Raw genomic sequence first — 15,363 nt, 5'->3', positions numbered from 1 at the left:
TATCTCAACGGCCCCATGAGGATACGCAGTGACCACAATGTAAGGGCCAATCCAACAAGATCGAAGCTTACCTGGAAAGAGATGTAATCGAGAGTTATACAAAAGGACTTTCTGACCAGGTGTGAATGATTTTCGTATAATACGTTGGTCATGAAATGCCTTCATTCTGTCCTTATAAATTCTCGAGTTCTCGTATGCATCGTTCTGGATTTCTTCGAGTTCATTCAACTGAAGTTTGCGTAGCGAGCCAGCGTTGTCCAGATTGAAATTCAATTTTTTAATTGCCCAGTAGGCTCTATGTTCCAACTCCACAGGCAAGTGGCAAGCCTTCCCATAGACAAGTCTAAAGAGAGACATTCCAACAGGAGTTTTAAACACAGTACGGTAAGCCCATAAGGCATCAGTCAATCAGATTGACCAATCCTTACGGTCAGGGTTAACCGTTTTCTCCAAAATGTGTTTGATCTCCCTATTAGAAATCTCAACTTGCCCACTTGTCTGTGGGTGATATGGGGGTGCTCACCTTTTGAGAGATATCGTATTTCTTCATTAAACTCTCGAATGACCTTTACAAAAGTGTGAGCCCCCATCACTAATGATAGCTCGAGGCGTTCCGAATCGGGAAAGGATGTTCTCTTTTAGGAATTTAATGACCGTGCGATGGTCATTATTCCGACACGGAATTGCTTCAACCCATTTAGTGACATAGTCTACAGCGAGCAAAATATATAGATTTTCAAAAGATTGGGGGAATGGTCCCATGAAATCAATGCCCCAGTAATCAAATGCCTCGATGATAAGAATGGGATTCAAGGGCATCATATTTCGACGGGACAACGCTCCCAATTTCTGACAACGCTCACAAGCTTTGCAAAACTCATGAGTGTCCCTGAACATAGTGGGCCAGTAGAAGCCACACTGCAGAATCTTGGTCATGGTCTTTTTAGTAGAAAAGTGACCACCACAGGCCTGTGTGTGACAAAAGGAGATGACACTCTGATGCTCATCGCCTGGCACACATCTCTTCAGGATTTGGTCTGGGCAATATTTAAACAAATATGGATCGTCCTAGAAAAAGTTACGTACCTTAGTAAAGAATTTCTTCTTATCTTGTGCAGTCCAATGTGTCGGTATGGAACCTGTGGCAAGATAATTAGCGATATCAGCAAACCAAGGTGAATGGGAGACTCTGAACAGTTGTTCATCAGGGACCATATCATTGATATGGGTCGCCTCAAGGGAATCAGAGGTATTAAGGCGAGAAAGGTGATCGGCCACTACGTTCTCTACTCCCTTTTTATCTTTTATTTCTAGGTCAAATTCCTGAAGTAAGAGGATCCATCGTATCAGGCGGGGCTTAGCATCATTCTTAGACAGAAGATACTTGAGTGCCGCGTGATCAGTGTAAATAATGATCTTAGATCCAATCAAGTAGGACCGAAATTTGTCCAAAGCGAACACTACGGCCAAGAGTTCCTTTTCTGTAGTTGAGTAGTTCACTTGGGCAGGATTTAGAGTCTTACTCGCATAATGAATAACGTAGGGTTTCTTATCTTTTCGCTGGCCTAGAACCGCCCAAAGAGCATAATCAGACGCGTCGCACATAAGTTCAAAAGGAATGCCCTAGTCGGGTGGTTGTATGATGGGTGCACTAGTCAACATGCCCTTAAGCTTAGTGAAAGCTTCCTGACATGTCTCAGTCCACTCGTATAGTGTATCCTTTTGAAGTAGATTACACAAAGGACGAGAGAGGAGACTAAAGTCTTTTATGAATCGCCTGTAAAATCCTGCGTGTCTTAAGAAGGATCGCACGCCTCTAATGTTCTTGGGTGGAGGTAGGTTAGAGATAAGATTGATTTTTGCCTTATCCACCTCGATTCCTTTGGACGAGATAATATGTCCAAGGACAATTCCCTTATGAACCATGAAATGACACTTCTCCTAATTAAGTACCAAGTTCTTTTCTTCACATCTTCTCAGCACACATTTAAGACTCTGTAAGCACTCGCTGAAATATGAACTGAAAACAGAGAAATCGTCCATGAAGACCTCTAGATATTTCCCCACCATGTCAGAAAAGATACTCATCATACATCGCTAAAAGGTGGCAGGGGCATTACATAATCCGAATGACATCCTTCTGTAGGCAAAGGTGCCGTAGAGACACGTAAATGTGGTCTTTTCCTGGTCCTCAGGGGCGATTTCAATCTGATTGTAGCCCGAATACCCGTCAAGGAAACAGTAATAGGAATGACCAGATAGCCTTTCCAAGATTTGATCAATAAAGGGCAAAGGAAAGTGGTCCTTCCTCGTGACGGTATTCAACTTTCTGTAGTCAATGCACATTCTCCAACCAGTAGTAACTCTAGTTGACACGAGTTCATTATTGGCATTGGCTATGATGGTGATCCCGGACTTCTTAGGAACCACCTGAGTTGGACTCACCCATTGACTATCGGATATGGGGTATATGATACCCACATCTAATAGTTTAAGAACCTCAGCCTTAACCACTTCTCTCATGTTTGGATTTAGTCTACGTTGTGATTGCCGAGCGGTCTTCGCATTATCCTTAAGATATATGCAGTGAGTACAAATCGAGGGGTCGATTCCCTTGAGGTCCGCTATCGTCCATCCAAAGGCTCCCTTATGCTCAATGAGAGTAGATATGAGCATACTCTCCTGTTCTTTCTCCAGGTGGGCACAGATCACCACCGGGTATGTCTCATCTTGACCAAAATAGACATATTTCAAATTAGAGGGCAAATGTTTTAGGTCAAGCTTCGGTGGCTTGAGGTTAGACGACAGAGGCACTACATCAGTTTGGGGCAACTCTTCAAATTGTGGCCTCCACCGGTTAACTTCAAGTACCGGTGTAGTATCAAGTAAGGCACACGTCTCCCTAATCATGTCATCATTAAAATCATGGGAGTGAGCCAGGCATGTCTCTAGAGGGTCAGAGGATAAGGTCAAAGGTGTCGTATCTTCCACTAAAGATTCAATCATGTTAATGTTGTGGAAATCGTCATCATCCTCTAAGTTTCTGCCGTTATGGAAAAAGATGTTTGACTCCAATGTCATATTCCCAAAGGACATAGTCATGATACCATTCCTGTAATTGATAATTGCGTTTGAAGTGGCAAGGAATGGGCGACCAAGAATGACAGGAATCTGAGTGTTCATGTTGTTGATGGGTTCGGTGTCCAGGATGATTAAATCTACAGGGTAGTAAAATCTATCAACTTGGACCAACACATCCTCAATTATCCCTCTTGGTACACGAACAGAGTGATCAGCACGTTGTAGTGTGATTAGGGTGGATTTTAATTCACCCAAACCTAACTGTTTGTATACCGAGTAGGGAATCAGATTGACGCTCGCTCATAAGTCAAGAAGTGCATGATCAATTCGGTGGTCCCCGATTACACATGATATGGTTGGGCTACCGGGATCTTTGAATTTCTGTGGCATGTCTTGCTTTAGGATGACACTCACTTTCTCGGTCAAGAAGATCTTCTTTTGAATACTCTGTCGTCGTTTGGTCATGCATAAGTCTTTCAGGAATTTGGCATATAAAGGTATCTGTTTTACGACATCAAGTAGAGGAATGTTGACTTTTACTTGTTTCAACACCTCTAGGATATCCTAAGAGTTAGAGAGAGGTTTTGGTGAGACCAACCATTGGGGAAATGGAGCAACTAGCTTTTCTAAAAGTTTCGGTTCTAATTTTTGTGGAACCTCACTAGATCCATCATTGTTTTCCTCTTCTGGTTCTTGAGGCTTTTCGGGCCTAACCGGAAGGGTTTTATCAATGATCTACCCACTCCTAAGAGTGGTGATGGATTTAGCGTGCTCCATTTGATTTGAAGAGCTGGGATTACATATCTCGTATTGCGGTTTAGGATTGGGGAGCGGTTGTGCAGGAAGCATCCCCTTTTCTATAACCATCATATGTGAATCCATCTTTTGCATAAAATCTCGCATTGCCTGGGTCAACTCTTGCATGGAATTTTGAACCGGTTCTTCTTGAGGTTTTCTCTGAATTGGATTTTGATTGAAGAAATTTTGAGGGGTAGCAGTTTGTCCATTTCTCCAACTAAAGTTTGGATGATTTTTCCAACCAGGATTGTACGTATTAGAGGTCAGTCCATTGAAAGGTCTTTGATAAGTATTTACGGCATTGGATTGTTCATTCAACACTTCTCAAAAGACGGGTATCGTAAGACAATTTTCAATTGTATGAATGTTGCAATCACAAATGCCGCAAACACTTTCATTAACCTTATCCTTCTTTCCTTCCATGGCCTCAACTTTTCTTATGAGCGTAGTCACTTTATACTTGAGATCGTCCTCTTCTTTCAAGAGATACAATCCACATTTCTCCTTAGATTGAGTCGGCCTAGACGTGGTGTTCGATTTTGGGTAATAGTCTCATGATTGTGTTTTTTCAGCAAGACTATCGAGGTAATCCCATACCTCGTTAACATTTTTATTAATGAATTCTCCATTACACATTGTCTCGACCATTTGGCGCATGGAAGATGTCAGTCCATCATAGAAAAAATTTGTAATGCGCCACGTTTCAAAGTCGTGTTGTGGGCATGAATTGACCAAATCCTTGAACCTTTTCCAACATTGGCAATTCCCTTTGCATATCATTCCATGTGCGAATGGATCTAGGACGCAGTGAATGTAACCACGTCTTAGCCTTCTCCTTCAAGGAAAAAGGAAAGAGTTTCAGCCTGACTGTGTCCTCAGACATATTTTGAAAATATAAAGTAGCTATGATCTCATCAAACTCTTTCAAATGTAGATATGGTTCTTCAGATTCAAGCCCATGGAACTTAGGAAGGAGTTGGATAACCCCTGGCTTGATGTCCATATGTCCTGTATTTTTAGGAAAAATCATGCATGAGGGCGTACTTAGCCCCGCTGGTTGTAAATAATCCCGTAAAGTACTAGGCGAGGGTGCTTGGTACACCTCATTCTCATCCTGAATGTCCTCCACCTTAGGTTGGGGTAGAAGAGGTTGGTTTTCAGCCATCACTTCAATTAACTCAGGGGGTTTCGAGTGGTGTCTAGTCCTGCGATGGATAGTCAACCCCTCAACCAATCCTCCTTCAGTCAAAAGACGTCGAGTGTTATCACAGGCCCACTTGGGCATGAAACACTCGCAGCCCTCAATCAAAACCTAATCCTAAGAAAGGAAAAGAAAATCTAGAAAGAAAAAAAGGGTTGGAAAGAAGTTACCAAATTGGAGTCCCTAAGTTAAAAACCTGGAAAAGAAAACAAAATAAGTCAGTTTCTAAAGAGAAGGTCTAGAATTAGAAAATCCTTAAAAAGAAGGATAGAAGTAAACTAGATTCTAAAAAAAAAAAAAAAAAAATTCCTAGAGGAAAGTGGAAATTTCTAAAATAAATTAGGAAAGTCCTAAACTAGAAAGTAAGTTATTAAAAGAGATCTGAAAAATAGAAAGTAAAGAAAAAGCTCACCGAATTAGAAATTTCTATCTTAAAAGCCTACAAAATAGGAAAGTTAGTTTCTAAACAAAAAGTCTACAAGTAGAAATTTTCTAAAAATAAATTAGAAAACAAAGTTAGATTCTAAAAGAGTTAGAATTAGAAAGTTACTAAAAATAAAAATAGAAAGTTAGTTTCTAAAAAGGAAAGTTTCAGAATTAGAAAGTTTCTAAAATAGAAAATCTAAACCTAAAATTAGAAAGTTTCTAAAAATAAAATAAAGAAAATATGAGTTAGTTTCTAAAATTAGTAAGAATTTCTAAAAAGGGAAATAACTAACTTAGTTTCTAAAAACAAAAGAGGAAAGTTTCTAAAAATAAACTATTTCCTAAATTAGGAAAATACTAGAATTAGAAAATTTTTAAAATTCAAACCCTAATTCTAAAAATAGAGAAAGTAGAGGAATTAGAAAGGGATTACCAATTTAGAAGTTTATGTTAGGATCCTACAAAACAAGAAAACAGGTTAGTTTCTAGAAATCAGAAAAACCTAAACCTAAAGTTAGAAAAATTCTAACCTTAAACTATTCCTAAAACTAGTTAATTTTAGAAAACGAAATCGTCAGTTCCCGGCAACGGCGCCAAAAACTTGGTCACTCCCCAAGTATAGGGTTGTGATGTAGTAATAAACTCGGTAAGACCGAGGTCGAATCCCAAGGGACTGAAGCCTGTACATTATCTGAAACTAGGTAGAATTAGAACTAGACTACGATGAAATCTAAATTGATTATAATTTGAGGAGTAATGGTGAAATATTAATGTAAAACTTAAGAAATTTAGAGGTAGGAAACTAGGGATTCAGAGGATCCACTTGTAGAGATCAGGGAGATCTTATGCCTGTTTCAAGAACTCAACTGGACTTAGAGTCTCATCTTCATCCAGTTAAAGGGTGTAACCATGAAAATCAACTGAACTTCCTTTGATATAGTTTTCAAGAGATGAAAGGTATATGAATTAGAATGGATTCCATCACCAAATCATGCCCAGGAGACAAAGTAAACAACAGAATTTAACTAATTAAAAACCAATCAACATGATATGAGGGTTAGGAAGGGTTTCATCATCCAACCATGCCCAGGAGATGATGGTGAACAACAGGGCTTCTTGACATCATAATCAAAAGAAGGAAAGGAACATGCTCAAAGCTATCGCAGACCCATTATAATTTTAGTCACAACAGACCATTAAAAACTGAAAACATTTCCTTAATTAAACTAGTATCAAGTTCAATTCAATCTAAATAAAAGGCATAAACAAAAAAGTCTCCCCATCACGCTACAAGCTTCACCTCTTAGCCCTAGCTAAGAGGTTTAGCTCAACATGATGGAGCTAGATCTCTCAAAAATAGAAAATAAAAACATAATAAAAGAAATTTCTAAACAAATACTTCTCTATTTCTCTTCCTCTCTCCCTGACGTCCCAGCCAACTGAATGCCTCCACCGTAGATCGAATAGAAATTGAATCCCTTCTCTTCTCTCTCTCTTTTCCTTTTATAACAGCAACAAGTCGGCTAGAAGAACCGACCTTCTTACGCACACCCTTTCGCAGACGAACCGCACTCTGTTTTTCGCAAAAGAGACAACCTGCGTTTGAATCAATTTTTGAAAGCAAGATTGCTCCACTCAAGCAATTCGACTTCTTGGGCAAGGTAAAAACCCCCTTATTTGGCTTATGAACGGTCTGGATCACGCATTCAAACGTGATCTTGATCACGTTATTGGCCCACAGAGTCCAGGCGCTGTTCGGACGCACGGCCTGCGCAAAGGCTTACGCTGTGTTGATGGTGGAGCCCATTATTGATTTTAACAGGAGAATCCAAGCCGTCCATTGCGTTCCTCTCGAAAAATCGGTTGGAAAGGGGTATTTATGTACGTCTTTTGATGCGGCCCATTGAATCTTTGCTTCCATCGTTCATCCTGCGTTTTAACGGTTAAAAACCGATCTTTGTCGTTCTCTGGAATTGCGTCACATAGGTTAGGATGATGGGGAGCGTGGGCTTCTTATGGACGGTCCAGATCCGACCGATGAAGCACGGTGGTGGCCCACAAGATTCCTCTGCAGGCTCTGTTTTTGCGTAAACAGAGAAAAAATGAATTTCTTCCACTGTGCTGCTGGTAGGGCCCATGATTAAATTTAGTTGGGAAATCCACACCGTCCATTGAAATCCTGGCGAAAATCCAGTTAGGAAAGAGTAGTTTTGGTAGGTTCTTGTGTGGCCCACTATACTAACTCAATTCGCCGTTCATCTTACGTCTTTTGACGATCCACGTGCATACACGTGTATGGGTCCAAAAGTCCACCTAGGTGAGGGTATTCCCTACCCCAGAGACACAATGGACGACTCTGATCATCATAATGGATGATGGATGAGCCCCACAGTGATATACCGGTGGACATGCGTCCGACCGCTGGCGTGGAAGATGATTTTGAGTTGGTCAGCACACGCTGACCGACTTCATAGGATGCGGTGTACGTTGCGTGCACTTACGCACTGTGCACTGGCATTGCTAGTGGGATCCACTCGTGATGTTCATGATAAATCTGCTCCGCTCATCTGAATTTTTAGCTTATTTAACCTATTGAGATCATAATTGAAGCATATTCGGATGCCAGGTGGGCCCTAAATAAGGATTTAAAGGGGCTGATCTGTCCATTGGGCTACTTCCATAGGGATCCGGGAGCTGATATTCAACGTGTACGGTTAATTTATGGTCTTCAGGCCATGTATAAAGTTTAGAGCCGATCGGATCGTGGGAACCTTGTGATCTTGCATTATGAATGTCTTTCAGGCCTGTTTAAAGTGAGTGGCTGAAATTTCTCTGATCTCCGGCGTGTAAATCCTCTATCTTGGTCCCATGGGGTCCCATCCAATGCCCTGGTGATGCTTGAGCGTTAAATCCATGCCTTTAGCCTCCTTTTCAATCCATGCTCGTCAATTCTCCTTGCATCACAAACACGGTTAAAATAGCCCGTTAAAACATTATCATGTTCGTAATTCAGGTAACAACTGGGGTCTAATATGCAATATTTGACCCTCAACAGCGAATAAGACTAGACGAGCATCCGACATATCATATCTCTCAAAATAGTGGTCCATATCCGCCAACCAATTTAGAAACGCTTTAGGGTCCAAGTGGCCATCAAAAGTGGGGCATCTACTTTTACTCATTTGAGGAGTTGCGCATCGGGGTCATAGTGGCCTTGATTTCCTTTAGGGGGTGGGTGCACGGGTGCGCCCATAACCAATTCCTTCACCCCCTCCATTCCTTGGTCTATCCTCCTGACCACCTGCCTAAGATTGGGCATCTTCCCCGATGGTGGGGTTTGCCCGGGCAAAGGTCTCTAATTGGGTAATGCACACATTAATTTGTTTAAGGCGATGGTCAATACATTATTTCAAGCGCTTACCCAAAGACTCAAACTGTCGGGTTAGGCGAACCAAGAAAGAGGTAAACTGGGTCCCTGTTTTCGGACTGGAACTGAGCCAACCCATGGCCCTGTTCCGGGCTGAAAATCGACCCAACTGGAGCTCTGTTTTAAAGCTGAATATGGCCAAACAGTGGCCATTGTTCTGAGCTAAAATCGGGCGCAAGAACACCTGCACCCATTCCTTTTAAAGCTGTAAATAGAACCGAGAATCAGGCCTTTGTCAGGCTCTGTTCTGAGCTAAGACAATGGCCAAACATAGCCCTGCATGAAGGCTACCTGACTCAGGAACAATGGCAGGAATGTGGGTCGACACAACACCAATCCATGGACGGGAAGATGGCCCCTAACCAGGCCGTAAATAGATCTTCATGCGGCTGGAAACATGCCTCAATCGGCCTTGCTGAAGACGGTGCATGGAGTCGACGTAGGCCTCTTTTCCATGAACTGCATGCAGCAGATGGGCCTCACCAAGCTGCGGGTCCCACCTAGGATTCAAATCTCGGTTGGCTACATCACATCCATCAGTGGGCCCCAATTGCCATGCACTGTTCTGAAAACAGCCTCCACGGCATGCAGGAGAAGAAATGTTTCACGTGGAACGCTGGTGGACTGCACCAGCCTTGGGCCCTTCACGAATGCAGGTGGGCCTCACCCAACGTCAGTGGGCTGACCCTGACTGTGAGCCCTGCATCGACTGTGGGCCCCACCAAATGAGGGTGGGCTGCACTAACGCCAGGCCACCCCATGTAAAACGCGGTGGGCCACACCCTACCAACATGGGCCCTGAAAATTTGCAGGTGGGCCTCAGCCAAACATCAAGTGGGTTGCCTGTTTTGGGCCATCCCAAACGGTCAGCAGAATCCTTGGGCTCCATGTATATTGCTGGTATGCATTATACGTATGTGGAAGGGGGGCCACACGTGGGACCCACGTCCATATCTACACATATATAATATATGTACAGATATATACATATATACCATATAAAAGAGTAATGATCCTACGTGGGGGACCCACGTACCGGTGGAACCTGCCATGTGCGAGTGTTGAAAACGGACCGTCCAAAGTCGGGACGTGGTCCACCTTGATGCGTATCCACGCCGTTCACCTGTGTTGCCAACTGGGTGGGACCCACCCTGCACGTTGCACCCGTGTGGAGTGTATGGCTTACCATGGTGAATGTATTATGCGCCCACCGTCTAGGGATTGGACGGTAGGAGGCAGTTTGGTTGGAAAAAACCTTCAGTGCATGTATATGGTACATACATACATTCTGCATGGTATGTGTCCTGTACACACCGTCCCATCATTGGGAATGGGCTCATTGCAACCAGCAACTCTAGCAGCTGCACTCATCCCATCAAATTCTATGGGCCACAGCAGCATGTTGCTGCTGTGATAACTTCAGCAACCCTGTGGACCCCACCTTGATGCGTGAAATTTATCCACACCATCCATCTAGTGGGCGAACTCGTCCGATGGGTTTAGGAAGAAAATGAGGCAGATTTAGTGATCAAGTGGGCCCTGACTGGACCCAGTTTGTTTAAAATAAAGGCTCATGCTTGGTGAGCTTAATCACCCTTGATTACAGCCCAAGTAACCTTGGTTTAAGGCCTTCCAACTCTTCACTTACCCTCACATATTAACCTTATGACTCATTGTCTTTTATAAATAAATTTGTTCAGGGAGTTACGCGAGCGGCGTAAATTCACCATCTTCTCAAGGAAACTTGCCACTAGGAGCACTCTACGCCTTGTCTGGTAATGATTTCTTTCCCTTGAGTTTTCCATCCCTAACTAGACCAGAAATGTAATTTTTTGAAGTTTAACGGATAGTTGAATTAAGGATAAATTGTGTGTAGGAATGAACGGCTTGCACTTGACATATCTATCTAAATAAAATGATTCTCATGCTTGCTATTATTTAACTCATGTAAATGCAGTTAATATGTACTGATGAAAATATATGCATTGTTCTTCATTTCCCCATTTGTGATAAGATCTATGTTACTAATATGATAGTATGACACACATATTGTTAAAACCTCTCTACAGGAAGTTTGGTAGAAGGAGAGTTCGTGTTTGGGGTGTAACTAGTCTAGTTGTGACATAAGTAGGCCCTTGACATGGAGGTTTGTTGATTGACCACCTATTGGTGGGTCCTACTCACACCCCAAGACGGTAGTCTCATGGGCCGGGGATGGTAGTCATGGGATACTATGCCCGAGTCGTCGGCCTATGCTGGGCCATGTGCTCCCCGTAGTGACCGTGAGCTTATTTAAATTGGTTGGTTGCAATTGGACTAATGACGGGTTGGATAATCATGCATGCATAAGCACAGACCAGCATCTATTGCTGTCATACATAACGTACATATTCACCAGCCTGGATGTTTTACCTGAGGCACCAACCATCATCTGTTGTTATTGTACATATTTGCATGTCTGGATGTTTTACCCGAGGCACAAACCGTCTGGATGTTTTATCCGGGTCGATGATTGCATCGGTGACGACCCCTATGTCCGTCTGGATGTTTTAACCAAGACAACGATCGCATTCACGCATCCATGCATATAATAAGACTGCATTTACTCTATTTTGAAATATCTGTATGTTTTTATGTTATTCCTTGTTTAAGGCGGCAGTGTGTAATCTTGAGGAGAGATCACACTGAGCTGGCCACTCATTCATCAATGTTCAACCGTACAGAGGATATAGGTACAGATGGACTTGTGGTGGACCCGAAGATGGCTGAAATCGAGGAGTCTTACAATGAGGAGCCGTACCAGAAGGCGGCTACTTATTTTGGATTAAATTAGTAGATTATTTGCTTATTATCGTTTCAGTTCATTTAGGAATTTGAGGTTTTGTATGTGGGCACCAGCTGAGTGGCCTAGGATATTGTTACTGCTTGAGTTTTATTTATACTACACTTGGTTTCGTTAATCGCACTTTGATTGGGTTTGATTATCCTTTTGTTTATCAGTTAACACCCGGGTTTTCAAGAAACGAGTGTTATACCTAGGTCTCTAAAACCGGGGCATTACAAGTTGGTATCAAAGCTGGGAGTATGAGACAGCTTGGCTGTGGGACCAACAAATGAACCTTAAGAGGATAACTCAGGCAAAACTTAGAAATTCTCCCTTAGAAGAATATGTAGGATGAATGAACATATAAACAGAACACTTAGGCCCCTTGTTAACTGAATGAATAAACTTAGAATTCCTTGAGAAATGACAAATTAGTCATCTGAACCTAGAAACGGAAACCTTAGCCCACTTGAAAATTTCAGTAAGGAGTATTAGTTAAGCTTAAGAGCTTAACTTATATGTCATACAACGGGTAAGTAACAAGGCCTCTAGCCTTGTATTATTTCACAAATAACTGAAATCATTCCTTGATACCTGAAACGTGAAATTTTTGGCCTCACAGGAAACCATGCCACCCGTATTGTGATCCCAATGAACTAACACGGTCAATATTCATCCCATTCTGTCGACCGAGCGCCAGAGGGAGCGCAGCCCTGTCTACACACCAGGCCTTCTGCCTAGAAAGGCGAACGGGGACGCAGGGTCGGAAGCTTTAGGAGCCTCTTCCTCTCGTCAGATCTTTGCATCAGGGCTACCCTCATCGCATTTCGGGTGACAAACGCCGTCGGCTGAGCCTTTAGGCAACGTATATGAAAATATGCCTACGGGGGCTGCCCCCTTCAAAGCCTTCGCATAGATGGCAACAACTGTGCAGCAGTAGCAGGCTGCCTTCATGCAACAACAACAGGACTCGCACACTCTAATGATGGAAACCCTGCGAAGTCGTGGGGGGGCGTCACGTGATACGGAGGCGCGAGGCGCTGACATATTCGACCGCTTCTTAAGGCTCCACCCACCGATTTTCAGAGGAGTACCTGACCCGGTTCAGGCTAAACATTGGTTGGCAAGGATTGCCAAGATGATGGGGCCGCTGGAATGCTCTGATGCTCAAACGGTTAGCTGGGCCACGTACTTGCTTGAGGGAGAGGTTAAAAACTAGTGGAAAAGCGCACAAAGAAACGTGCCAGCTGGGTACGCCTGGACCTGGGCTGGCTTCAGAACAAAGTTCCTAGAGAAGTATTTTCCACGGTCATGTCGAAGCGAGAAGATCGCACAATTCTTGAAATTTAAACAAGGAAGCCTGACGGTCGCCCAGTATAAGGCGAGGTTTGACGAGCTATCCCAATATGTACCCGAAGCCCTCGAGGACAAGGAGTATAAATTAGAGAAGTTTAAGGAGGGACTGAAGCCCGGGATACAATCTCGGCTATGCACTTGGGATTTCGGGGACTTCCCGAAATTGGTAGACAAGGCAATACGCGTAGAAAAAGATTTTGAGAGCACCATCTGCTCCCGCCAACCGGCTCGAGACGCCCTGTTTCGACCAAGGCAGCCTCCTCTTGCCTCGCCTGTTTCAGCAGGGAGGTCTGGACCACTGTTTGCACGAGCACCACCTTTACCTCCAGGCGGTGGCTGCGGTTACTGCAGGAAGGAGAACCACAATTCTCGAAACTGCTTCAAGAGGCTGCGAGATCAGGGCCTTCCGCCTCGGGTAAATCGACCCTTGCAGAACCAGACGGCAACGAGGGTAGCGCCCAGGCCTCAACAGCCCAGACAGGCTCCCCCAGCACGAGTATATGTGGTAGCTACCATAGAGGCCAAACAGGACCCCCTTCAGACCATTCATGGCACCGCCCACATTAACGGCACCCCTGTACTCACTTTATTTGATTCTGGTACAACTCTATCTTTCATTGATTCTGCTATTGCGTCTAGATTAGAACTGAACACAACTTAGATGCAGGCCCCCTTAGTTGTAACATCCCATATGGGTAAATTTGTAGAAATAGACAAGATATGTAGAGCATGTCCCATCACGCTCGCAAATCGCGAGGTTGCTGTGGACCTAATTGTCATGCCTGTCAGGCAGTTTGAAGTCATCCTTGGGATGGACTGGCTCACGTTGGTACGTGCTTTCATGGATTGTCACGACAAAACAGTGACTATATCCATTCTAGGACAGGCCTCTTTCACTTTGAAAGGGAGGGGCAGGCACCAAGAATTCATGAGCTTGCAGGCTCTAGAGGAAGATGAGTCTGTGGAAGACACCATCAAGCGGATACCGGTAGTTCGAGATTTTCCTGAAGTATTTCAAGAAATACCAGGGCTACCCCCGAGGAGGGCGGTAGATTTCTGCATTGACCTTAAGCCAGGGACTGCTCTTATATTACTCCCTTCGTTTCGCATGCCTCCTTGCGAGATGGAGGAGTTAAGGAGTCAGATTGATGAGCTGTTAGCTTAGCGCTTTATCCGTCCCAACGTTTCTCCTTGGGGAGCACCGGTCCTCTTTGTCAAAAAGAAGGACGGGACGATGCATCTCTGTATACACTAAAGGAGACTGAACAATGTGACGATCAATAACAGATATCTCCTACCGTGTATCGACGATCTATTTGATCAGTTGAAAGACGCAAAGTACTTCTATAAAATAGATTTGCATTCAGGATATCACCAGTTGAGGATTAGAGATGAGGACATTCCGAAGACAGCCTTCAGGACTCATTATGGGCACTACGAGTTCCTGGTAATGTCTTTCGGTCTCACAAATGCTCCGGCGGTTTTTATGGACCTTATGAACCGAGTTTTCATGCCTTATCTAGACCGGTTCGTAATCGTATTCATCGACGACATCCTGGTCTACTCCAAAAGCCGAGAGGAGCATGAATAGTACTTGCGTACTGTCTTAAGTACGCTGAAGGATAACCAGTTGTACGCTAAGTTGTCCAAATGCCAGTTTTGGGAGCAAGAAGTGAAATTCTTGGGGCACATAGTACAGACAAAAGGAATAGCGGTCAATCTAGCTAAGGTGGAAGCAGCATCTAAGTGGGAGCAGCCCGCTACAGTGACCGAGGTTTGGAGTTTCCTAAACATGGCCGGGTAGTACAGACGCTTCATCAAGGAATTCTCCAGAATCACGTGACTGCTCACTCAACTGACAAAGAAGAACGCCCGATTCACATGGGATGAAAACACAGAAGCAGCATTCCAGGAGTTGAAAATGAGACCAACCTCTGCACCGGTGCTCACTCTCCCGCAAGAAGGGGGAGAAGTTCGTGGTATATAGTGATACCTCGAAGTTGGGCCTCGGTTGTGTTCTGATGCAAAACAACAAGGTGATCGCCTACGCCTCTCGCCAATCGAAGAAGCATAAGGAGAACTACCCGACTCACGACTTGGAATTAGTAGCTGTGGTATTTGCCTTGAAGATATGGAGGTATTACTTGTATGGAGAGGATTTTCATTTATTTTGCGATCACAAGAGCCTGAAATACATAGTCACACAGAAGGACCTGAACATGCGCTAGCGTCGGTGGATGTAAACTCTTA

General features: G+C 43.7%; 1 protein-coding gene across 1 annotated transcript; it reads left to right on the top strand.

Moving 5' to 3' along the window:
* The first annotated feature begins 12,742 nt into the window (after positions 1 to 12,742).
* Positions 12,743 to 13,774, top strand: LOC131224163 (uncharacterized). The gene is made up of 2 exons (XM_058219705.1): positions 12,743 to 12,945; positions 13,036 to 13,774. Exons 1-2 carry the CDS (start codon positions 12,743 to 12,745, stop codon positions 13,772 to 13,774), a joined length of 942 nt encoding a protein of 313 aa, XP_058075688.1.
* The last annotated feature ends 1,589 nt before the right edge of the window (positions 13,775 to 15,363 follow it).

Source organism: Magnolia sinica, chromosome 13 (genome assembly GCF_029962835.1).
Source record: "Magnolia sinica isolate HGM2019 chromosome 13, MsV1, whole genome shotgun sequence".
Taxonomy (NCBI): Eukaryota; Viridiplantae; Streptophyta; class Magnoliopsida; order Magnoliales; family Magnoliaceae; genus Magnolia; species Magnolia sinica.
This window is presented reverse-complemented; position numbering and strand designations above follow the sequence as displayed.